The 26,003-nt window shown below is 41.3% G+C and overlaps 2 protein-coding genes across 2 annotated transcripts; one reads left to right on the top strand and one right to left on the bottom strand.

The window, feature by feature from the left end:
* LOC145489408 (polycystin family receptor for egg jelly-like) lies at nucleotides 1-25,856 on the top strand. The gene is made up of 16 exons (XM_081468377.1): nucleotides 1-1,390; nucleotides 2,896-3,080; nucleotides 3,982-5,804; nucleotides 7,314-8,774; nucleotides 10,085-10,353; nucleotides 11,088-11,404; nucleotides 12,488-12,762; nucleotides 13,115-13,247; nucleotides 13,485-13,596; nucleotides 14,499-14,596; nucleotides 16,099-16,389; nucleotides 17,761-18,357; nucleotides 19,155-19,385; nucleotides 19,860-21,401; nucleotides 22,158-22,323; nucleotides 23,027-25,856. Exons 1-16 carry the CDS (start codon nucleotides 757-759, stop codon nucleotides 25,318-25,320), a joined length of 10,428 nt encoding a protein of 3,475 aa, XP_081324503.1. The 5' UTR covers nucleotides 1-756; the 3' UTR covers nucleotides 25,321-25,856.
* LOC145489409 (uncharacterized) lies at nucleotides 8,888-9,855 on the bottom strand. Its single transcript, XM_081468378.1, has 2 exons — nucleotides 9,804-9,855; nucleotides 8,888-9,586 (listed from the first exon to the last, which is right to left on the bottom strand). The coding sequence occupies exons 1-2, from the start codon at nucleotides 9,853-9,855 to the stop codon at nucleotides 8,997-8,999; spliced, it is 642 nt and encodes a 213-aa protein (XP_081324504.1). The 3' UTR covers nucleotides 8,888-8,996.
* Nucleotides 25,857-26,003: the final 147 nt, after the last annotated feature.

Raw genomic sequence — 26,003 nt, 5'->3', positions numbered from 1 at the left:
TGGACCTTTTAGAACTTAGCACAAGAACATCTCTACGAGATTTTTCCTTGCTGGTTCTTGCCAGCGTGAAATCAAAAGGAAGAGAGACACTCTCGACCAAATTTTGTAAACTTAAGCGTTTAGATAGATGGCATATACATATTGTCTTTCTTGTCTGTCTGATTTTGTTTCACGTTTGCAATCTGCCATGCAACCATCATTTCGTTTGAAGTAAAAGCGCTTCCTAAGTAGCATTCGGAAACACACAGATCTTTAGTATTACTTGTAGTATTACTTGTCCATAGGATGAGAACACAAACAAGCCTGCCAGCGGTCGAATCCTTGGCGTCCGGAATCCAACTTGTTAACAATTAGGCCACCGCACCTTTCAGATCCTACACCAGTAATGTGATTGCATCTTTAATAATTCTCCCAAAGACCGCACGAATTAAAAGAATATGTTAGAACCAACTCGGGGAGAAGCAAGAGAGTCGTTTAAAAAACTATTCATCGTAGTAATTTACCGAGAATAATTTGTATAACAAGCGTATAAATATTTTCCCCTTTCCGCAATGTTCTTAATTGTCGATATTTTTGCCGGGGTCTCTTATATAAAAAAAGCCTTATTAAAGCTTTGATTCTTTTGAAATAATTCTACTCTGCGCTTTTATCTTCTTTTTGCTTAATCGTCTTCTTATATATAAATTCACAGCTGTGATAAATGACACTGCATGGTACGTGGGATGCTATAACGTGAGCAAAAGTGACGCAGGCTTGATGTACTCTGGACTCGTTAGCTACGCAGAGATCGACCAAAAAGCCTGTGTTGCAAGGTGCTCTAGGCTTAACTCCAGTTACGCTGCCATTCAGTCAGGCCTCTTGTGCTTCTGTACAAATGTCGACCCATCAAATCCTATGCACCACGAGTTTGATTGTATGCTGCCTTACTTCCCAGAGTGGTCACACAACCAGGTTGCAATGCGCTTTTACCGGGTCCCATCAGAGAACATTACCGTTAAGAGCCTGAGCAAATCTCATTTTAGAAGAAGGATCGGTGAGCTTTTAACAATCTCAGCTTCATGGAATAAAGATGAGGTAAAATGGATGAGATTTACTTTCCATCCAGGAGATGGTAATGAATTGGTTTTCTGTGATTCACCGATGACGTACTTCTATAAAAACCCAGGCACCTACAATCTTTCGATGACTATTGAGGATGTTAAGGGTAACCAGTTCAGCTTTAGTGATTCCATCCTTATCGCTGATAACCTCACACAATTTGACTTTAAGTGTCCAAGAGGGGTGCCACAAGGTCACCCTGTGGACTGCACCATAGAACTTGCGCGAAGTCTGAATGTAACAGGGAAGCTAAGTGTGGAAAACAAGATGATTGCCTTGCAAGAAATCCCAGGTTAGTGAAATAAATAAAAGTAAATAACTTCAAATGTATTTAGCATTAATGTGCTATTGGGGACACTGTAAATAAATAAACAAACACTTCAAATATAACATAAACTAGGAGGTTGACCAGTTGGCTATTTACACAGCGCGGTCGAGGAGTTGAACTCGGGGCTACCGAGAACAAATCTAGATAGCGGTAGGGGGAGAGGATTTGAACCAGGGACCTCCAGATTTCAAATCCAGCGCCTTAAACCACTACGCCACGCTGCCTCCATCAACTTGTTGTGGTTCTAAGTTAACGATGTCTACCTGAAAGACAGTCCATAAAGGATTTAATCATACTAGAGCTGACCTATAGATGGCTTAACTTATGGTACCCTTCAATTCTTACATTTTCAAACCTATCAAATTTCGCCTGGGACACGATCTGATGTTTACGGTTTTCCACTATTCTTACTGACCTGTCCATATAAAGAACCACAAGCATCATAGTATTCTGAGTCGCAAGGCGCAAAGTGACGCAATGTAATATATATATCTTATTAGATGTTTTGGTGTGTAGTGTCGCTGTATATTTTTACGAGTTGTGCCGTATTTTGACGAGCGCGTAGGGCCAGTCGAAAGACAGACAACGAGTAAAAATACAAAGCGATACTGCACACCAAAACACTTAACAAGAGATTTATCATCCAACTGCTGTAGTTAATAAATTTTTCAGCGAAAGAGGGAGAGTGTGACAGTTTGTCTTTTTGTGTCTTTTTGTGTCTCTTTTTGCCGACCTGTCCGGCAAACAGGTTTTCTACTGTACAAATAACTGTACAATATCGCTGTATATTTGTACTGTTATTGGGACGGTATTCGCTACAGTTGATAATAAAGCATAGTATCGTTTCTAGTCTATAGGAGGAATATGTATACAGTTTGAAATAAAAAATCTCTGGATTTACCACGCAGCCTACTGGAACATAAAGATTGTGCCGCAAAAAATGTCACGATAAATCAAGTCATTAGTTTTTGCACGCTGCAATTAACCTCAAATGGAAAGAAACTCTAACAGTAGTGGTTTACTACCGTGCACAAGCACCAAAGAATACTAACAAAACACTGCTATAGCCCACACCATCCACTATTTAAAAAAAATAGAAGAAAATAAAATAAAATAAAAAGCATGATATAGCACACCAATCCTGTCAATGCATTAGACCGCTATTAACAAAGATAAAAGGATAAGTTTTTAAACTACTCGAATCGATAATTAACCAAACCAAAACAAGAATGGTAAAGATTCGAGACGATTTAAAAAAAAAAACAAACAGAATAAGGAATTACACTCTGTCGAGAAAGTCAACCAATGAATCGATAGGGTTTCTTTTTGAGAAGTAGATAAAGGTAGAACATGTTATGATGATAAGGCATAATGGCAAATGATAGCTTTGATTTCCGGGTTTGACGACTAGAGAGAGCAATACCATGAAAGTTTAAAAGAATATGCGTTTTCATATTTTTATCTCTTAGATTCATGGATGAGCAGTTTCGGTGAGGAAGTCTTACGCCACGTGCCAGCAACAAGTGCTATGGTAGAAGCATTACTGAACAAGACAGAACGAATTTACATACTTACAAAGAACCGAGTTCAAGAAGAAGGATATTTGTCTAACTTGGAGCTTAATGTACTTCAGGCGGGTCCTATATATGTCCAGGTCAGTGACACAAATGATTAAAAAAATCTTTCTTGTGCGGTTTGCGTCCTCTGAACCAATGAAAATTCATGCTACAGAAAACGGAATAAGCTCCGGCAGCTATGAGCCAGTCGGTTCCAAGGCTTCACTTTAAGTCCTCTGAACCAATGAAAATTTCCCAAAACTTTTCTCAACCAATCAGTGGACGGAAACTAAGCCGGACCCGACGCCGATGTTCCAGTGTCGCTCCGCGGGCCTAAAATAAATGAACTATCTTGGTGAGAAATAACAGCAGAAAGAAGTCTAGGAGGATGATAATGTTAATCAAGTGCTACGAGACTCTCCGTTCCATGTAATAGTTTCCCTTGATACATTGCGGGTTTTCACTTGAGTGTCGAAAGTTATTTGCATTTGCTTTGGTTTTAGATTGGCTTTAAAAGACTTCCTCAACTTTGTTATACAATCAGAACTTAAACCTAAACTAACTGCACACGTTCTCCCATTTTTAGCGTCAGCTACATGTATTTGCTTCGAGTTTTGATAATTTACAGATTGCATCTTGCCTGTGTCCCTAGCGCCGCCTATAGGAGCACCCAGTTGCGTAGTTATAGGAGGCAGTGCGGTGGCCTAGTGATTAGCGTGCCGGACTCCGGACTCGATCCGTGTTCGTGCCCTTGTCGGGTTCATTGCGTTGCCTCTCTCTGCCCAGGTGTAAAACTGGTTACCAATGTATATTTAACGCTGCGGGGTGATTAACCCAGCGGTGGCTGGCATCCCATCCAGGGAAAAACAAAGGAGCACTCCTAGTTGCTTGATGTCACGCAAGGAGAAGGGGATAAGCTCCGGTGGTATGGAACACTTGTTCCGACAGAGACCTTTTCCTTCTAAGTTTTTACTAAGCCAGCGATCTGAATTTTTGTAGATTTTCAGGCACGCGGATGAGAGAGAAATACCAAACACTTCGAAACGTCACATCACTTGCGCATATGAATATACAGAAGAATTCCACACGTTTTCTATGGATCGCGGTTGCTGTAATTCTTCCTCATGCGAGTCATTGGGCAGCAGCTTTGGGATGTCACCCGATCTCAATCTGTTTATCGCAACTGACATCATTATGGCCCAGCACTTGAGTGAAGGATATCACTCCAAAGACTTCACCAACGTCACTCAGATAAAAGTTCTTCCTGGCGATATGCTAGGCTGGTATAGCAGTTCCTTCACTGGCAAAGTTGCCGTTGTCGGAGAAGCGTCCAACGACCGCGGTGTTGTGTTCGAAGGAGTCGCGGATGGCTTTACGGCAGGACAAACAATTGGCCCAGGTCTTCAAAGTACGGCATTCAATTGGACGTTTGCATTAAGAGCTAACGTTGTTCCACTATCCACTTTCGAAGCGTCATTTAACGTTGAAGAGATAGCCCGGCACCACGTCACTGTAAATGTGAGTGATAATTTTGGCAATATGGAAAACAGCAGTGACGAAATCTTGTACCAGCAGGCAATTTTGGGATTGACTTTGGATTATCCAGAGTTTGCCTTGATGGAAAAAGTTCCTCTTGGACTAAGTGTAACAAATGGAACAAACGTTAGTTACATCGTACACTTTGGAGATGATCAAGTTGAGGAGGTTAACCAAACAAGTGTGACGCTCAATTCTACATCGAAGGGTGTTCGAAAAATCACAGTTACAGCCTTCAATGACATCAGTGCTGCTGTTATTGAGTGTAGAGGGCCATATATGTTAGCTTTGATAAAAGACCTCTCCATTCTACCAGTTGAACCGCTCGCCGCCAATCAAAGCTTTTCAGTCACAGTCAGTATTTCACAGGGAAGTCTCGTAGACTTGAATGTATCCCTGGGAGACCAATCCCCTTCTTTTAACGTGAGTATTATTGATGTGAATGACACGTTCGTGGTCGTCAAAAACCACTCTTATAGGAATGCTGGCGTGTATCACGTCAAAGCGTTTGCTACAAATGATCTAAGTAACGCTTCCGCGGAACTCTACGTTACTGTCCAGGTACCAATCGCAGGTTTACAGGTTTTGACGCCGCCGGGAGTCCACTCTTCAGAAGGCGACTTGATCATCAACATGTCTGTGGCACAAGGGACCGACGTCCAGTATGAAGTGACGCTTAAAGACGAGAACAAGACAGCAAATGGCAACACTGCCACTGTCGTATTTCCCAAAGGTTTATTACAGCCAGGTCTGGCTTCACTTACAGTGAAGGCGTACAATTTGGTGTCACACAAGGAAACTACGAAAAACATTTCCATTGAAACGCCCATATTAAATGCAAGATTTTGGCTTCGTTCTAGTTATAAAGCCATCAAAGCAGGAAGACCTTTGACGTTTGCTATCATTTATGGCAGAGGTTCAAGTCTAGATATAACTTTGTGGAAAGGTACAGGCGAATCAGGTGTAGCCGTGACGCCTCCAGGAGAAAGTGTGACAATTTTCCTACAAGGTTTAAGTTATCCTGATCCAGGTCTCTATACAGTAAGAGTGAACTTTAGCAATGCTCTTGGGTGGGTCGCTCCCGAGAGAACAATAATAGTTCAGTACCCTGTGAAAGATATAGAGATCGTAGCCGAGAGCCCCAGACCTTTTCCACCTGGTATGGTCAATGTTACAGTGAGACAGATCGGCGTGATAGCTACTAACGCTACTCTGAGGGTCTCATTTGGCGATGGCACAACAACTGAAAGGCTGAATTTTACTGGAGAGTTTAATTCTTCTCACAGGTACTTATGCCCAGGGTAATAACAGCGGCTAGCTAAAGACTTTGCAAATTTATCCTTTATTTGGCAAAGAGTATCGAAAACTTATTCCATTTGACTGCCGCATTTGATTTAGCGCATACTTGGGAAAACTGCTCTAAGATCCAGTTACTATTGCATTTAGCGTTAGTTGCAAGACAGAAAAAGATATTTATTCAGAAAAAGTGTGCACTTTTTATTGCACAAACACACAAAAAAGAAAAATAAATGCTTTCAAAGATATATGCTTACCATAACAACTCATCCTCATAGGATCACATGCTTACAATACGAATACTTACATTACTTATAAGTACAACGTTACAATTGCTCTTTTACAATACCCAACAACTACACATTACTTAATTACAAATAACTCCATTAACATTGCTTGCAATTACAATACACCACGCTATTCTCATGACATACACTACAATTACTATGAAAAACGCTACTCGCAAAAAAAGAGCAAAAAAAAACAATTATAATACACTACTTACAATAAGTTTTCTTTATTATTTAAAAACGTTTTACATATGACGGATTGTAGACTAGAGCAGTGCATCTTTTTCGGCCCCCAAAAGTTCGAGAGAGGGAGAGAGGGAAAATAGTTTGCATTCAAGCATAGTCGTTATTCTTTTTCCTCTTGGTTTTTCCTTTTTGCTCGGCAGATTACAAGCTGGGGTTTCCTTGTGTGCTCCGTTCTGTTTTCTCACTCTGAGAGAATATTTATCAAATCGAGTTTTCCGTACCGTACCTGAGATAAAGAGGGGAGTGACGACTTAGCTATATGTTAGGGGTGCTGTATGCCAGCTGATCATGGGCGGCGAACTTCTTCTAACCCTTACCGTATTGCAGACAAAAAATATGACCTAAGTAGCAGTTGCCTATTTCAGACCAGACCCTACCTAGAAACTGTCGCCTTGGTTTGCGCCAAAGTGTTATGAGTCAGTAACAGTGATAAAAGTTTCTACTTAGAGGTATACCCACCTGCTGAACGAATTGCACAGAACAAATCTTACTTTAGATGAACATGGTCGAAATGCATGTGTAGCAAATTTTAGATCATAATGGTAAAAAAAAATTCATCCCTTAGACGCCGTACACACTTATTTTTACAATTACTGTCTAATTTGTCGCCCGCTGATTGGCTCATTTTTATCAGCAATAAGAGTACAGACGGATGAAATTTTAATTTATGCAAGCTTTCAAGTTCAACTTTCAGCTGTCAAACTGAGATTTTTTTAGTTTACTCCGGAACCAATCGCCTGCGGCTCGTGGGTCCACAGCCACTTTGACAATGTTATGACGCAATTTATCATCAATAAGAGGACAGACGCATAACAAACCAACGTCAATTTGTTAAATAGCTTATATAAGGGAGTACACCACTCATTACTTAACATTACAATAGAAAATGAACGACGGATCCCAAAATTCTCTTGTACACCTCTGTAAGGCTTCGTCTTAACCGTGTCTAACATTTATTTGCAGATACTCTACGTTGGGAGACTATCAAATTGTAGTAGATGTGGAAAATTTAGCCAGTAACGAATCGACGGAGACGGCCGTTAGTGTTGTGAAAACTGTAACGTTTCTGATAATTGAAGCAACGACATACGCTGATAAATTGTCGAAAGTGTCTTTTTCATCCGCTTCGGGCGATACTTTTCCCGTTGAGTTCCCAGTTATTTTCGAAGCGAAATATGATCGAGATGTTAATATAAGCCAGTTTCATTACAACTTTGGCGATGGATCCGCTTCTATTACGTCCGTCAATAACACCGCAGAGCACTCTTACGTCTCAACTGGAGAATTCATTGTCACGATAACGCTTAAACATCAGTTCGGTGAATTTTCAAATTCAACTAACGTTATCATGAAGGAGAGCATTGCTGGTTTAAAGATACGGGACGATGCTCCGGCAGTCGTAAAGCAATCAACCAATTTCACCTTTTACTTGGATAAGTTAGGAACTAATAGTCTGATTGAGGTTGACCTGGGCGACGGACAGATGGTGTTTTTCGTTGACGACAGCGGGAATACCCGGATTTCATCTATGGAAACCGTCCAAACTGTAAGTTCATCGGCAACAAACTTCACCTTTCAACATGCTTACAAGGAGGAAGGCCGTTATGTGGTAAATGTACATGGATGGAATGAGGTATCGTCCATAAGACTCTCCCACGTCACTCATGCTATGGAAAAGGAATGTCGATATCCAGGCCCTCGCATCTTAAGTGTTGGCGCTAATCCAGACACGGCCCCAAATGTTACAAGAGACAAAGAAATTATTATCTACGCGAAAATTATCATTAACTGCAAGGCATCATATGAAACTGGCTTTGAGTGGAAAGTGGAATATCAGTCGCAAAATGAATCCGTACAAGTTAACATTCACACGGATTTTAATAAGACAAGCTTAATCATTCCACCACATTCGCTTCCATATGGAACCATCAAATTACGGTTAACAGCTGACATGAAACACTCTTTAGATGAAATTAGTGGCCATTCTATTGGATACATTAACGTACTTTCAGCAGACCTCAAGGCCAACATTTTTGGCGGGGATTTTCGTACTGTAAGCTCTCTGAGACAGATCATAATCAATGGCTCAATATCTGAAGACCCAGATGTAGGCCGGGGAAATTTGTCTGGAATAGAGTTCTACTGGTTCTGTCGGCGGGACAACGAGAGTTTCTCGGAAAACATAGAGGATCTTCCTCCTGTTAGATTTAAAGAGGTTTCTCAGCATAACGGAAGTGGCGGTTGTGAAGGAAGCGGACCAAGAATGCTGCAGTACTCAGCAGCCGAACTAATCATTGCTCCAGGAATGCTCAGGGAAGATGAAAAGTACGTGATTAAACTGGTAATCAGGAAAGACACTCGAGAAGCTGCGTTTGAGCAAACATTGCAAGTATTTGAGAACGTCCTCCCAGAGGTTGCTACAAAGTAAGTATAACTGATCTCTCAGTCCTTTTACATTCTACGGCAGGAAATATATAAAAGATTATTAGAATTGGCACGCTAGCTTCCCCTTCAAGTCATTTAAAAGATTCATAGACGTAAGGGGAAATTGTTAGAAGTGCGGCGAAAACACTAAGTCGTTGATAAATGTAACATAAGTCTCAAAGTTTCAAGTAAAAAATAACCCTGTATCGCATCAAATTTCTTTCAATAAGGGTACTTAATGAAGGAATGGTTCTTACTTAAGGGTTCTTGTCCTTGTTCTTGTTGTGGTTGTGGTTGTGGTTGTGGTTGTGGTTGTGGTTCTTGTTCTGGTTCTGGTTCTGGTTCTTGTTCTGGTTTTTGTTCTGGTTCTGGTTCTGGTTCTGGTTCTGGTTCTAATTCTGGTTCTGGTTCTGGCTCTTGTTCTGGGTCTGGTTCTGGTTCTGGTTCTGGTTCTGGTTCATGTTCTGGTTCTGGTTCTGGCTCTTGTTCTGGGTCTGGTTCTGGTTCTGGTTCTGGTTCTGGTTCATGTTCTGGTTCTGGTTCTGGCTCTTGTTCTGGGTCTGGTTCTGGTTCTGGTTCTGGTTCTGGTTCATGTTCTGGTTCTGGTTCTGGCTCTTGTTCTGGGTCTGGTTCTGGTTCTGGTTCTGGTTCTGGTTCATGTTCTGGTTCTGGTTCTGGCTCTTGTTCTGGGTCTGGGTCTGGCTCTTGTTCTGGGTCTGGGTCTGGGTCTGGGTCTGGTTCTGGTTCTGGTTCTGGTTCTGGTTCTGGCTCTGGTTCTGGTTCTGGTTCTGGTTCTGGCTCTTGTTCTGGTTCTTAGTAAGGCGGTTGTTATGTGATAACTTAGCTGGCGACTTCACATTTCCTTTACGAGCTGCCATGAGCTACAAGCTCTCTGGCTCTCTTGGGGCGTAGATGAGTCATGTGCTAATACTATTTAATATTGACTTCAACGGTCTACTTCGCTAAATAGTTATTACATAAATTGTTTCACTACCGTCAATAGCATCCGCCTTTTACGCTGAAATATACCAACAGTATCTCTAAGGGACGATTTAAGAGAGCTAAGTCTCGGTTTGTGCATCTTGAAAAGTTTTGCCTAGATTTTTCAAGTTCGTCGTTTGTAATCCGTGTCAATCTTCTCCATTCTTAACCACCATTGTTCCCTTATGGTCTACTAGTATCTCGTAAGTGCTTTTCTATCTTAGGAAACTATTATTTTCATATTTCCTTTAATTTAAAGGTATGTTTTGTAAAAACAACTACTCAAAATACCTTGACTGAGCTCTTTTAATTCACTTATATCTGGACAGATGTGAAATCAATTGTCATGACAAGGTGAGCGCCAACAACCGCCTGTCCGTCATTGCTATCTGTGTCAATTGTGACCAGGAAGGCTTCACTTCAGTGTCCTATCGGTGGGAACTGCACGTGCAAAGTGAAAGTTCTGGAGGCTGGACACCAGTGGTCGATCTTGACTCGAAAGCACTGATCGGCACTACTGAGAGAAACATTGTGCTTAGACCTGACGCGTTGCATGTTGGGAAAAAATATAAATTAATATGTCGCGCGAAAAATGAAGGTGAGTTGTGCCGTGCACAAAGCATTGTGTATTCAGAGCGGAAAAAATTAATAAGCAAGCGCGAGTTTTGGCCGCGCGCCAGGCTCCAAGTTTGAAAAAATGGCGAGCATTTCGTTGATCATTTAAACCTAACTCCTAACCCAATTTTCCTTGTACGCAGCAGCATTTTCTCGTCACTAATGCAACGCTGGTGTACTGTTTTCGGACAAAATTAACATTAAGAAGGTTTCCGAACCCTTTATTTCCACGAGGCAAGCGATAAATTTCGGTGGAAGCCACATTTTTTCCACAAACCCTCTTTACATTTTGCATCCATGTAAGCGCCCCACTTAATATATGAGCAAGGGAGCCTCACGGGCAGGCAGGGAAAGACTTGTTTTCTAAACAGTGAAATGCCGAAAAAAAAATTCATGCTTGTCCAAGTAGAAATAAATCAACCGAGCCACATTCTCGCGCTCCTTCTTACAGCCCGTCATTATCTCCGCCACTGCAGCCAGCACTGCTTGGACCTATAAGTAGTGATCCACAGAAAGCTGCGCCGTATGTTTTTCCGCATTGCCGTTGTGTCAAAACATATAGCTAGTTTTGAACTTGAGGCTGATAAAAGCTAATTAACCGTTATAGCAAGTTTGTTTGTTTGTTTTGATGCCCCAGGGTAGGCTAGTGTATTCTTCTGAGACCTTTGCTGGGCAAAATGCCTTTTTGCACTAATGCCTTTTATTTCCTTTCTACAGAAGGCCTGGAAGGTCGCAGTGAACACCACTTTACAACAAATATTCCTCCTCGGAAAGGAAACTGCAATGTGTCTCCAACGGAGGGGAAAGTGCTGGAAACGCAGTTTAGAATTGAATGTTCAGGATGGCATGACGAAGATGGTGCTCTTATCTATAAAGTTCTACTCGGAGAGACACTTCTACAGCATGGACAAGATCCAAAGTTGCCTCCTTCTCTACTTCCACTGGGCCCACATCAAAACGACTACACATACAACTTGACAGTAAAGGTCTTTGATAACTACAACAGTTTCAGTGAAGAAACCTTGTTAGTGACTGTAAGTGTCGTAGTTTGATCGTAAATTAATTTAATTACTAGTATTTTATATTAAGAAACCTTGATGGCATAAGCCATCGTGGCAGTTTTTGAGACCTATGTCTCGTTGAAAACTCTGGATACGCGACCTTAGCAATAGTAGCTGAAAACGATTGAGATGCGCTTATTAACATCATGACATAGAGGTAGAAATGATGTTTCTGTTTCATCTTACTGCAACAATAAATGGACAGCGACCGACGACCGGCGAACGGCGACCGCTATTGCATTATTTCCAGTCCCAAATCGGGCATGTTACTATTGCTGGAAAGCTAATGACTTCCTAGCTAGAGGAAACTTGGCCGAACTCAGATGTTAGCAAGTATGCGTTCTTCGGCTTCACACATCAATCAAGCACATTATGCTCAATTACCGTTCCCAAATTCGCCAATCAGAAGCCATGTCTACTGTCCTGATATTAAGCGATATCAAGTCACTGACCTGTTATGGCTACGGTGTCGTGCTTACTTGGCCGAATTTGTGTACGGTGAATACGTAATCGTACCTTTTTGGTACGCTTCGGTAGCATATCAGGCTCGTTTGGTCTCTCGCGTATGTTTGCCAAAAAGGTACGATTAGGTGCAAGTGTAGCAAATCACTATATTAAAACGTCGGAGTATTTAGCAACGCTGTGCCATTCCAATTAAGGACACTGAAAATAAACTAAATATTGAAAGTAGATCACAGACTTGAACTGAATCCCAGCTGGTGGGAAACTGACCAGTTGGCTATTTAACAAACGCGGTCGAGGACCTGGACTCAATACTACTACCAAGTACAGCCAATGGCTGCGGTGGAGGATTTGAACCAGGGTCATCTAGATTTGAAATCCGCCGCCCTAAAGGCCACTCGGCTTCCTCGCTTCCGCTTAAGACCTCGCGTTTTATCATGCGTGCTTAGGGAGAAAGGCTCCATTTGTTATTTTAACTCTTTAAACCACACGATCACAATCAAAAATTTCATTACTTCTTTTTAAACCATTTTACACGGATTGAAAAGGAAAGTTAATAATTAACTAATGCATTTGCGACATAAACAATATTAGGTGCGGGATGCAATGCTGACTACGGAAGAATTGCAGTCCTTGACTTCTAAAGATGGCTTACTGACCAACATGGCAATCTCAGGCGACGCACAGGGTATGGCCCAGCTTATAACTGCAGTCTCTACGATACTTGATGACCACGATGCTCAAGAGAAATTCGACCAGGACAGCTCGAAAGGGGGAGATGGGGAGCCTAGTTTTGAGGACAGCGAAGCGGAGAAAGCTCGTATGAAGGTCTGTAAAAATCTTCCATATAGCTCTCCGCGCCCTGTAATGTGAAAGCATTGATTTCTTTTTGAACGGAAACAGTGTTTGTTTTGGTTTCGTGATTTATGAACGTTATGAACCCTTGCTCAACAAATCAGCCAAATGGTCTTGGCGCTCAAGTCCATTATACTACCACTCCTTGAAACGTCATTTCGCAGTGCGAATTAAAGTCGTACTCAGCAGCAACTTGGGAATCCTTTTCTTTCCTTTCCTTGTAGGTTAACATGGCGTTTTCATCTTTTCGTTCAATTAATACTATGGGCGATGTTGCTGCAGTTTTATTTCTCCTCGAGATAAGCCAAGTAGGTTGAAATGTAAGTAATACATATTTTTTTCGTATTGACGGTTCTTTTTGCTGTGTCTCCAGATAAAGGAAGACTTACTTGGAATTCTAGAGGATCTTGAGCCTGAATCCATAGACACTGCAGGGCTACTGATAGAGGCAATGTCATCCGTTACCAATAATGTCGAGGAACTGTCAAGCGAAGCGCAGGTATGTCAAACTTGTCGAGCATATAACTCATGGCTGGAGATCAGAAGTTTATGTCTAGCGTTAGATTCGTCCCTGAGGAAGGGATCGTATCAGATGACTGGTGACGCGATGGTGCAGTCAATCAGCCTTGCAGCGAGCCAGCCATTTTCAGATATTTCAGTTGGATTTTTCTACATCATCAACTTACTGTAATCACTTTTTAATTTTTTTTTTTTTTTTTTTTTTTTGCCGTTGCAGGAGAGCATACTAAGTATTTTAACAAATGCTCTAACTACCCTCTCGGCGAAGAAGAGTGCTGATTCACTAGCTGCCATAGAATCAATCAGCAAGGGCATGGTAGAAAACCTGGGTAAGTTTTCTTTAAACTCGTGCTTCTTGACCTAAACACCGTTGTGCTTTAATCTACTGAGAGTCAAAGAACAACCAAGTCTACGTGAACGCTATTTCATTAACACTATCATTTGCTTCGAGATTTTATAACCTAATAACAATGACATAAAATTAAACTTTGTTCACTGGTAGATGTAATGTGATTGTTTAAGGTAACAAAGATGGTCGTATTCAGAACTTACTTTCAAAAAGCACAAAGTTAACTGATATAATACGTTAGGGCAGGGAATGGGGGAGGGTTTCCCTTATATGGGCTATAAAGGTACGTGCGACCCCAGAGGGTATGGTTTTTGAGTGGGTTTGGTCTTAAAATGGGTATAGATTCTAACCATTTTGGTCTGAAATAGGGTGTGATTGTGTGGCTTGGCAGTGGGTATTTTGTGTAGAAGGAATTTTTTTTTTCCGCGTCAACATTGACAAATTTGTAGCACTTCTCGAATCTTTACGCAAATGGAAGCTATTTCTCGTTAGCGGTGGTCATATATTAGAGCCATGCACTAATTTTAGAGATCTGAAATGGGGTATCGATATTTCGTTCAGGTCTGAAGTAGGGTCTGGAAAATTACAGATTTTGGTCTGAAACAGTGCACGGATATCAAGGTTTGGACTGCACACCCCCTTAAAAAACTTTGGGGAATACCCCCCTCCCCCGAGGCGGGCATGCATTACCATCCAAAATGGACAAAATATCTCTCAAGCAATACTGTAATTAACCTCAGACAAAAAACCCGACTGCTTAAGTTTGAAAGGCAGGAATACGATCTTCTAGTTTTGTGATTGTCAGCAACTGATGTAGCATGTAAAGTACCTGACGATAGAAAACATCCCTAGACCAGTCCTTATAAGGTTTTTTGCTTATAGGTAACTTGTTTGGAGCTTCAAAGCATCGACAAGGTAGTAATGTACAGCAGATGGCTCCATCAAGGGACAAGGACCAATCAGAAGACACAACACAACAGGTTAGTAGTACTGCCCGTGTTTCGTACTCGCGAGTCTAACATTTTCGGTCTCACCTATTAGACGTTTAAATTTCCTAATTTCCGAATTGCTCTTTTAAAGCTTTGACTGCCCTGGTAAGAACTCACTCTTCCTTTTATGTGCAACTAGTCCGTTTACTGTCGATGCCATTATCTGCTGTTATGTGTTCTTATCTGTTTTGCACTGATATTTTGCATGCACACAAAACATTTAACATATTGCAGAGCAGACCATTACCATAACCATTAATGTCTGTACGTATTGCAGAGGAGCATTGGGAGTTTCCTTTCATCGAGGAGAGTACCGGAACCCAATTTTTAAATATACTTTTGCTAAGTAAACCAAGTTAAATGCTTGATTGAATTTACTTGGCGAGCGTCGAGTTATATATCATTATGAAAGCTTATAAGCTTATAAGTCCGCTGATCCCTCCTCGATTTTCTTAAATCGAGGAGAGGTAAGTGGTCGTGTGACTCGAAATTCCCACCTTCTTAACATACCTTGCCTGAGTTAAGAGCGCTACCGGACAAAGGACCAATACTTTTAAGTTATGTGAGTTTGTTTTGTTTTTCAAAAGGAATTTAGAAATAAAAATTTTATGTGAATTTTTAACTTCTTACCTTATTATTAGTTTTATCGTATTTTGTTGTAATTTGATAGTTACTGTATTGCAGTTTTGTCTTACCTAAATCAATTTTAGATTAACACCGAAAAGCCCCCCCCCCCCCCCTCCCCACTGCGAAGTGTTAACAAAGTAAGATGAAGTTTATAATGAACGATTGCAAAGACTGTACCTGGCCATGGCATGTTTTAATTAATGAAATAATTCTTTTACTTTAAGATGTCCGATCTAAATAGAGACAGTGCTGAAGAAAACAGTATCCCGACTTAACTTATGACTTATAAACCAAAGCACTCGGCTCTAGCATTTCTACAAGTCTGTCACACTTATTTAGAACTTCGTATTTGTTCTGAGATTTAAATGGTACTCAAACTTACTACACACATGCAGCTTGTCAAAACGGTACTAGAATACGTATTTTAATGTTTTAATTTTGCTAAAAAAAAAATCCTATTTCAGTGGACAAATTAGAAGCTATAAGCGATGGCATGCACAAGGTTGTGATGTCAAACACTCAGAAAAAGTCTGGCAGACTTTTTCAACTTCTGTGGTCCTTATCTTGGGAACATTATCACCACTGACCGTAGTTCGACTGAATTTCTCTCCAATAATCACTTGCTGTCTTCATTATGATGTTCAAGGAGTATTTTGTGCGAACAGAGGAAATCGATTATAATTTTGTATTGCTCTGATATTGACTAAAACACAGGAGGATCACCTTGATAGGGTCCCATGAAGTGAGCAGTAACTTTAATTCCCGCGAGTGTCGTTTGTGCCAGGGTTTGACTCCTATCACCTTTTGAACAGTATGTCGCTCATTTGATTTTCTCCCGATAATGAACTCAAAAAAACTTTTGTTAGGAAGTTGCACATTTAATTTTTCTTATTTTTGGCATTTTTCAGGCTCGTAGCATGACAAAGGCCGCGATGAAGCTTATAGACGATATACTGAACATACTCGCAGCATATCAAACGGCTGGCCAGGAGCCTGCGTTGCTTTCGGGTGGTCGCATGTCTGCACTCGTCTCAAAAGTGGACCATAAAGCTCTCGCGGGGTCCAGCTTTTCTGTTGGTGGAGGGTCCTTTGTTCTACCTTCTAATGAGGATGTTGTAGGAAGTTGGGCAGATGAAGATTGTTACCTCGTAGCGAAGGTACTGGGATGTAGCGACGATTGATATCTGGTAGTGTCTTTTAATTTTTAACAAGAAAATTCATAGTAGTGCATGAAAAGGTTAAAATTATATTTTTGGTCTGACATATTTGAAAATCTTTGTTTATATTTTCGAATATATATCGTTAAGAAAATGTCTTTGGGAGATTAGGAGAGATAGTATTCAAGTCTTGGCAACACTTTGCCTCTATTTGTGTTTCTGAGTTTTAATCATGAAGCATCGATGAAAATGATTTCACTGGTGGGTTTGTTTGATACTCTTGCGGGATACAAAATGACTACTCAGCTGCAGAGAAGTGGTACAAACCTTCATGACCATGGTCGTGATTGGTTTGTTCGAAAAGAGGGGGGCTTGCAATATACAGATTTAACCAAGCCTAAAAGCGGAGCTCCTGATTGCAATAGCTAGCCATAAAGAAAAAAGGGATTTGTTTTTCTTGGATCAAAAACTCAAAAAATGATCATTTGTGAGCATGCCATTGTTCAGCGTGGGGTTTTGCTATTTTTTACAGTTACATTTTAACAAACTATACCCAATAAGCGTAAGCAAGATTGTAGAAATTACGTACCCAATATATCAGGGACTTTCCAAGAGACGATTGTGCAAGAAATATGTCGGAAGAAAAGTCAACAACGCGCTAGGGGTTTATTTGCGCCGAAATTTTGCCTTTGCACGTACTTCCCCCTTCTCCCCCAGGGTAATAACCTTGCTTGAGCCCGCGATCTAATCGAAAAACCAGTAACTTGTCAACGGTCAACTTAAAAAAACACGCGACCCCGATGAGCTCTAAACCTGAGCCCGCGATATGGTCACGTGATACTGATCAGCGAATAGCTTGTTGTAACAGCTGTCAATTAACCATGACACGGATGTTCAAAATCAAAGATGTAGCTATGGTAATGGTTCTACTCTCTTATTTTCAAGGTATTGGCGTACGGACGGACGTACGTACGTACGGACAGTCACGTGACACGCAAAATTTGTTCGATCGATGGGTTACCAAATTTTCTAAGGTATGGCGCTCCGCTCGGACGCCTTCGGTGCGCAGGAGCTCCGCTATAAGTGGTAATCCACGTCACAAATATTGTTCAGTTGGGCCTGTAATCAAGGAATCGTTGCTAATTTTGTTTGTTTGTTTGTTTGTTTCTCATTTCGTTCGGACAAATTTGGGAAGAAGTGCCGGTTAGTTCTTTATCGTAGTGGTGATGGGCAAGAAACTGGGAAACTTTCTCTCTTCAGTTCCTGGAATGTTTGACATTTTAGTGATGTATAACAATTATAAACGCACTTCACATGATATTATCAACTGGTAAGAACTATGCATTTCCAATCCACCTTGTTAACTTTTAGGGAATTAATGCCAAAGACAACCCTTATATTTGGGATAATTCATCGTCTGGAGTGGACAGTAACTGCCTTGGCCTTAAGTTTGAAAACTGTCACGGAACGCCAGTCAATGTCACGCATTTGCGGCATCCTATTGCCATAACTGTCCCGCGAGATGAGGCTGGCGAGTTACCAGAGTCGGGTAATTTTACCGTCGAGGAGAACACAATGACAACACATAAATTACACATCGAGGACTCCAGTTATTCAATCAACGCTGTTGTGCATCCCGAGGCAGTTAATTGTACCCACGAATTTAAGATCTTTCTTCGTAAAGATAAATTTCCAACGACGGAGGCGTTTGACTTCAATTGGACCATGAGGGTGATTCCCGGCATTGCTGATTGGAGGGAAGGTTTCCCATTGTCTGTTTCCAATTTTCAGTTAAATCGTTCCAGCTCGGACAAAGAAGTTTACTATTTGGGTTTGTATTTAACGCGTCATGATGAATCGCGGACAGACAAGAAATGCTCTGGAACGAACTACAAGTTGTTCTCGTTTCTTTCGTCTTGCAACTTCTGGGACGAGCTAGAGGAGAAGTGGAAAGTATCTGGTTGCGAAGTAAGTAATTTAAGTAGGCAACATGTTCGCCTTTTTAATCTTTAAGAAAACCCAGGGAAGGGATCTCTATCAGATCGTACGGACGATCAAAGAAGAGCCGCTCTTCAAAATTTTTTGGGGGTTGAGCGTCGTGCTTTGGTAATGCTTAGATTGTTCCAGTTCAGGTTTTCTCACTTGCTACCTATTACAATATCTCTCGGCATACATCTTGAAAGCAGTTGCCGTTATATAGCAACTGAGAAAATCCCCATCACCTTTGAACACCTTTATATGGGATCCGGAATCCTCCGCGTGTGTATATGGAAAAAACACTATATACCCAAAAAAGCATTAGCGTTTAAAGCTACCGACTTTTCTATGAATAATAAACTCTTGAATGAGCCTTCAAGGCTTGATAGCTAACAACCATATGCACGTCCAATTCTTGAATTGTTAGTATCCTTTGAACCACTGTCATTTAGCCAATTTTTGGAGAATTCTGTCCAAGGGAGAAAGTCGCAATGATTTTAGCCCTATGTGAAGCACCAACCCGTGAGACAAGGCCAGACCACAACACCGGGAACTCGGTGTGGGTTCTTTAACGTCCCTTGTTAATCATGTACTACTCAGGATGCAGGAGACGGAGTGTACGGTTTATAGCCCTCATCCGCGAAGACTTGAACGTCAAACCATTTGCAAAGGTAGCACATTCTCCTCAGTTATTTTAAGACCCTGAGTGTTGGTCCGGTCTGGGGCTCAGAGCCTCGACCTCCCGCACAGCAGTCTGGCGCTCTATCAACTATTATTATTTACAACAGGTTGCACCACAAACTACCTACTTTTCAACGGTTTGTCACTGCACGCACTTGACGAATTTTGGTGGCGGCTTCTTGGTTGCTCCGAATCCAATCGACTTTGACAAGGCCTTCAGTGGTTTCAGTGATATTGCATCAAACCCCGTTGTGTTTGCAACAGTTCTCACCATATTCGGCTTCTATTTTGTGGGAGTGATTTGGGCACGATGGAGAGATAAGAAAGATCTGGAAAAGGTAATTTTAGTTTCGGCTATGGTCTTTCGGCCATGTCACAAACCCTCATCAGTTGACGACCTCTCTGAGAGGTGCCGTAACGTAATAATAGTACCTTCTGGTAATAATCGCGTAATCTGCTAATTTTGAATTTTAAATTTAACATTATAGAGAAAATGATCATCACTTTTTTCCTATAAAAATAATATATAATTGTTTATTACATATCAAATTTGCAAACATCACACGATGACTTAGATGATTAGTGCCGATCGTAGAAAATATATGCAACCTAACTAATCCTTTCTTTAAATTGCTGTGAACGTTATGTGTGTTGATCTAAGAGTATGTGGTACTACAGATACTAAAAAAAACTCTAAGTATACGAATCTAAAAAAACACTTGGCCAGTCTAGAAATAATGAGTCAGGCAACTTGTCGTGAAACTGACCTGCTATATATTGTAATATTACTTTGAATTTCTTTTGTGTTGTAGGTTGGTATCACTCCCCTTCTGTCAAATGACCCCCGCGACACCTATGGCTATGAAATCACTCTGCAGACTGGATTCCAACAAAAGTCTAGAACAACCGCTGACGTATTTATCCAGTTGTTTGGCACTTTGGGTGATAGCGAGCCCCGGATATTAAAAGATCCAAAACGCCCCAAATTTGGACGTGGAGAAATCGACCAGTTTCTGTTAACAGTACCACAGTCCCTCGGGATCGTCAAAGAGATCCACATCTGGCATAACAATGCAGGGAAATCCCCCGCTTGGTACCTATTTCGCGTGCTCATCCGGGACCTACAGACAGAATCCAAATGGTGGTTTGTGTGTGATCAGTGGCTTGCTGTTGAGGAGGGAGACGGCGCAGTTGATCGCAGACTTAAACAAGCAACAAAAGAGGAGTTGACCAAGTTTAATATCTTATTTGTAAACTCTACCAGGAAGAATCTGCTAGATGGGCATCTTTGGCTTTCAGTTTTTACGCGCCCGCCGAAGAGCACATTCACTCGTGTCCAGCGGCTGTCCTGTTGCCTCTCTTTGATGCTAACTACAATGCTGGCAAACTTAATGTTCTATCAAACTGGGGCTGATGACACTTCAGGTGCAGACCAGTCAATACATATCGGACCGTTTATTTTCAGTGTGAAACAAATAATGATTGGTGTACAGAGTAGTTTCGTGGTGTTGCCGGTGAATATGATCATTGTGTCTATTTTTCGAAAGCTGATACCAAAGGAGGACAACTCAAAGTCTAAGAAATATGAACAGGTCGAGGAAGAAACAAACTATTCCAATCCAGATTTGGCAGACGCTGAGCCCTCTGAAAACGTCGACTCCAAGTCACAAGTGGCCTACATTGACTCGACTCAAGACAATCGGGATAACTCTGTGAAAAAAGTTTTCAACTGGAAAACTCTTTTAAGCATCATCAAGAAGGACGACGACTCCGATTGTGAACAAAAGAAATCTAAAAAGAAGTTCTTGTTCCCTTACTGGTGCATCTACATTGCCTATGTGCTAGTGGCTGTTTCGTCATTGACATGTGGTTTCGTCTGCATGCTGTATGGCTTCACCTTTGGAAAAGAAAAGTCAGAGAAATGGTTAACGTCAATGTTGGTGTCATTTTTCCAGTCCGTAGTCGTCATCCAACCATTCAAGGTACTTCTTATTGCAGCTTTTTTCGCGTTGATAATAAAAGATCCGAATAAAGAAGAAGAACAAGAGGAGACCCCCGATCCTGCTTTAAACGCTGACGAAGAGTTTATTGAAACAGGCGCTGAGAGAGAACCACGAAATATCAGCTTGCAAAGCAAACCACCGGATGCAAAGAAGCTGGAAGCTGCAAGAAGACTACGATTAAAGCAATGCGAGATGAAAGCAATTATAAAAGAGATCATCGCACATTTCTTGGTTGTTGGTATTGTTCTGACAGTTGCCTATGGAAACCACGATAACAGATCTTTTGCAATGAGCAACGAGGTTAAAAACGTTTTGGTGGCTGGAGATCCAAACATGAATTCATTTGACGTGGTAAAATGAAATAATTTCTGATAAGCCTTTTTAATATTCTTGGTCTTAGCCCTGTAAGTTTAGGAACATTGTTTTCTCACAGCAGTTTTCCCAAGTCTGCTATTAATAAAAGGTTACAGACCTGTCTTTAGAGGTAACTAAACCCACCGTAGGAAGCAAGATGGTGGCTGTACACTTTACCACAATGCCTTGCAAACCTAACACAACCTATAAGACACAAAGAAAGCCAAAGTTTTACGATATTTGTCCCTGTACTAAGGACATTGAGTAGTCTAGATTTGAAGATTTTATAACGTTTCCGTATGTTTTATGAACGTTGTTAAGGTTTTTGCGCGGTACGAACTATGGGTAAATGTCGCCATCTTTTTTCTTACGGAGGATTAGTGTCTGCAGAGGTAACTGCTTGGTTTATCATAAAGAAAAATTAATGTGCTCTTTGCCTGATAGATGAAAGTTGTCCGTTTTGGTCGCTACTAAATGAAATTTTCTTAATCCATATATTAAAAAGAGATTAGAAATACATTCCAATCCACAGCCTTGCGCACTTATGGAATATCTTTAATTTCCCACACTGAAGTTATCGAATTGAAATACAATGATACAACTTAAATAGACAGACAGACAGACAGCTCAGACAGACAGACCGACAGATAAACAGACAGATATAGCTGTCATTGGTAATCAAAATGCCCTCGGAGATGTGGATTACTAGTCCAGTGCTATTTTGGTTAATAAACCATTCTATATGCTTTGTAGGTAAACAGAAGGGAAGCGTTTTGGGACTGGGCAACAACCACCTTAATTAAAAGTCTTTTCCCTTCAACTGCGTCGCACGAATACCCGTATGTAGGGATTATCAAGAGTGGAGACGTTTCTAACGTCTTAGGAGTTGGCCGCATCAGGCAAATCAGGATGAAGAAAGGTGATGGTTGTTTTCTTCTGCATTCTTTTTAAACCTTTAGGTCACCTCCAAGGCGATTCTAAACATTCTATTTTCTTGAATGACATTCAACTTTACATCGACACTAACAATGGGTGATTCTGTCTCAGCCGATGAATATAATGAGCTCGCGAGTCTTTTGTTTAGCTTGTAAGAGAGCTTATAAGACATTACGTATAGTTGAGTAATTCATTCGTAGCATTAGCTTTTTTTCTCTTTTTAAGCTCTTCACAGTCGATGTTGACGGATGAGCTTTCGCTACCTCCCTTTGAATTAAGGTTTTAACATGTGCTTCGCGCGGAAGCTATAACTAGATAAAATAAGGATTTATGTTCCTCAATGCTAAACCTTAAGCATAACAAAGCAATTCGATTTAGTGTTCGCGTGTAACAAGGTGAATTTAACACTCTCGTAAGCGAACGCCCTTGAGATCAGATATGCCGTCCGTATGGGAGAGGTGTTTGTTAATAAGAGGTTGTTAACAATTTAGCGTTTGCATTGTATGCAGCTAAGATTTTTAACTTGTGTTCAGCTGTTGAAGGTGTTCAGCTATTGGAAGCCTGCATAGAGTGTTCACACGAGCTCCGAGACTAGAAAAAAATCCGGTGCGATCAATTAGTATCACTTGTAGATGGTGTTTTAAAAACCGTCGTTTAACAGCATGACGTTTCATCTTTGTTATCAGACACATGCCAAGTTCCAAAGAGTATCTCCAAGTACATAACAGAATGCAACGACGTTTACTCCTGGTCAGAGGAGGAAAGAGGGAGCTTCGGGATAGGATGGTCTATTCAGTCAGAAGAAAACGTGACCGAAAGCAAAGAAACTCGAGAAATGCAGCCTGCTTCCCCATGGCAATATCAAAGCGTAATGGAAGCCAGCAGTTTTCCATATTTGGGGAAAATGGCTTCATATCGAGGAGGGGGGTTCATTATTGAACTTGGCCCTGATGAAGTCACAGCTTTAAATGAACTGGAGGTCCTGAAAGCCAAGGAATGGATTGACAGATACACCAGAGCGCTGTTCACCGAGTTAAGTATTTACAACATCAACATTAACCTCCTGTGTGTGGTGACTTTGTTGTACGAAGAGTTACCCACTGGCGGTGGTCAAAGTTTCGTCAATATTCAAACGATCCGGGTTTATAGATACATCGGAAATTTCTCAGCTGCCCTCATGATATGCGAAGTCATTTTCGCTTTTTTGCTTTTAAACTGGATCTTACGAGATGGAAAGAGACTATGGAGGGAAAGAAAATCATTTTGGAAGAAAGCGTGGAACATAGTCGACATAGCTATCACGGCCCTGTCAATAACCTCCCTGTCACTGTATTTCGCTCGCCTAGTTTTCCTAAACTCCGCTGTTGGAAAGCTACGGGAGGATCGCTCTAAATTTGTCAGTTTTCAGTACGTGGTTCTCCTGGATGAAGGGGTCAATGCCATGGTTGCACTGGTCGTGTTGCTCATCAACCTGAAGTTCCTGCGAATGTTAAGATTCAACAGAAAGGTCTCCGTTTTGTCCAGTACAATGAAAGTCAGCGCCAGTAAGCTTGCGAGCTTTATGTTGATGTTTCTGGTGATATTTCTGGCGTACTGCTTCTTAGTTTACCTCGTCTTTGGCCCTGCACTTGAAGATTATCGCTCTTTTATAAGATGCATGGTTTCCATGATGTCAATGGTACTTGGAAACTTTGCGTTTTATGATTTGGTCGACGTCAATGCCATCATCGGTCCAGCAGTCTTCTTTACCTTCATGGTTCTTTTCCAGTTCATACTCATCAACATATTTATTGGAATTCTCTGTGACAGCTTTAACGAAGTTCGTTACGACTCTGAAAAACAAGGGAATGAATATGAAATCGTGCAGTTTATTTCCAACCGTATAAAAGCGTTTGTTGGTCTCTTTGTCGAGCCACCCATTCGACCTGAGTACAGCTGGCCAAAGAGCGAATTAGAAAAGAAAATAGAAACTATAGAAGAAAAAGCCGAGTCTACTATGTTCTTCATGCGAACCTTGTGCGATGAAGACGTCCGCCAGTTGAGATGGTTTCAACCAGAGAAATGGTCAAGAAAGAAGAGCAAAGTAATGTCACTCGTTCTAAACTCTGATGCCGAAATCCTGGAAGATGATTTGTGCGACGGAATAGAGGCAATGAACGCAGTTGTAGATAAGTATTCTGAACACGAATTAGACAGAATGATCGCCGCCTCGCGGATGAAAAGGAGAATTGAGTCTGAAGCTACATCGTTGATGTCTACAAGCAGGATGTCGCGTAACGACGAAGATTCAGATGCTGCAGATTCAGAATCGGATGATGAGCTTACACAAGAGAACCTGGGAGAAAACGTGTTGAAAGTGCAGGAGCTAAAAAGCCTACAGGAAGAAATAAAGGACGTCTTTGAGGATGGTGTAGAAGAACCTGAGGAGGATGAAAAAGGAATCGAAGAAGATGAAGAAGAAAGCGAGGAAGTAGATTGGGAGGAGGAACTAGAATTAGTCGAAGAAAGTCTGCAAAACACCGAGCCATTACAGAATGACTCAAGTAACCCTGCTGGTACGTTAATGAACAGCGCAGTTTCATTGAACAGTGTGTCTCCTTCACTTACAGAAGTTAGCATGAGGAAGAGCTCAATTTCGATAAGGAGTGTTCCTCCACTAATAATCGCGAAAGAATACGAGGATACAGAGAACAGTACTGACGAATCTGGATCACAACATGGCGACATCGAGAAGGACGTTTTACACCAAGAAGAGGATCATGACTTCGCCAGTAGTCCGTTACCACCCCATAGCTTGCCTGAAGCCGAAGTTCCTGATCGCACTAAAGCTTCTACCCCTTTGGATATGTTAGCTGATAGCACCTCGATATTCATACCAGAATCAGACGAGAGCACGGAAGAAGGTTCTAGTGATAATGAGGACTTCATCATGGACGGAAGAGTACTGCGTGTCCTACCAAGTTCCCAGAGCGATGCATAATGTTTAAATTAAAAGGTTACTGTTACTGCTCAATTTCCGCATTATAGTCAACCCGAATCTCGCAACGCACCTACCAAGTATAGAAATCACTTAGATGTTTCCGCCATGATAACCAGACTTGGAACACCAACATATTTATATGAAATAATAGCCGCTTATTGCAGTAATCGAAAGCAGTGCAGAGATACGGAAGAGGTCTTTAAAGTGGCCACGAGTCAGAATTAGTGGTGTGACTAATTGCTTTTTCCAGCTAAATAGTGCCAGGATAGTAGCCTGTAAATGCAGCGGCCCCTCGTGGCACATGGCCGGTTTGGTGTTCGTGAGAGAACGATTTATAGCTTAAAATGTCACGTTGATCGGCTGGGATAAACTTGATCTCCAATCTCTGTTCCGCGACAGGGGTGCCGGTCTGGAGCGATAATGAAGGAAGCAGTGTTCGCGGGTGAATAGGATAAACCAGCGATGGTGATGGCGAGAAAAACCCACTGACTTTCTTTATTGTAATAGTCAAGGCTCTGCTACTGATACCAACCTGATACCAGCCCGCTTGAAGGGCTACCCTGTTTAAATAACGTTGGTTAACTTTACTTCACTTTACTAGAATTTAGTGGGTACTTAAATTGTAACCTTACGGTCAGTATTTCTTGAAAAAAATGAATATGAATTTCCCAGAAAGTTTATGA

This window comes from Orbicella franksi, chromosome 6 (genome assembly GCF_964199315.1).
Source record: "Orbicella franksi chromosome 6, jaOrbFran1.1, whole genome shotgun sequence".
NCBI lineage: Eukaryota > Metazoa > Cnidaria > Anthozoa > Scleractinia > Merulinidae > Orbicella > Orbicella franksi.
The sequence above is the reverse complement of the archived record's forward strand: the minus strand, read 5'-3'. Positions and strand labels throughout refer to the sequence as shown.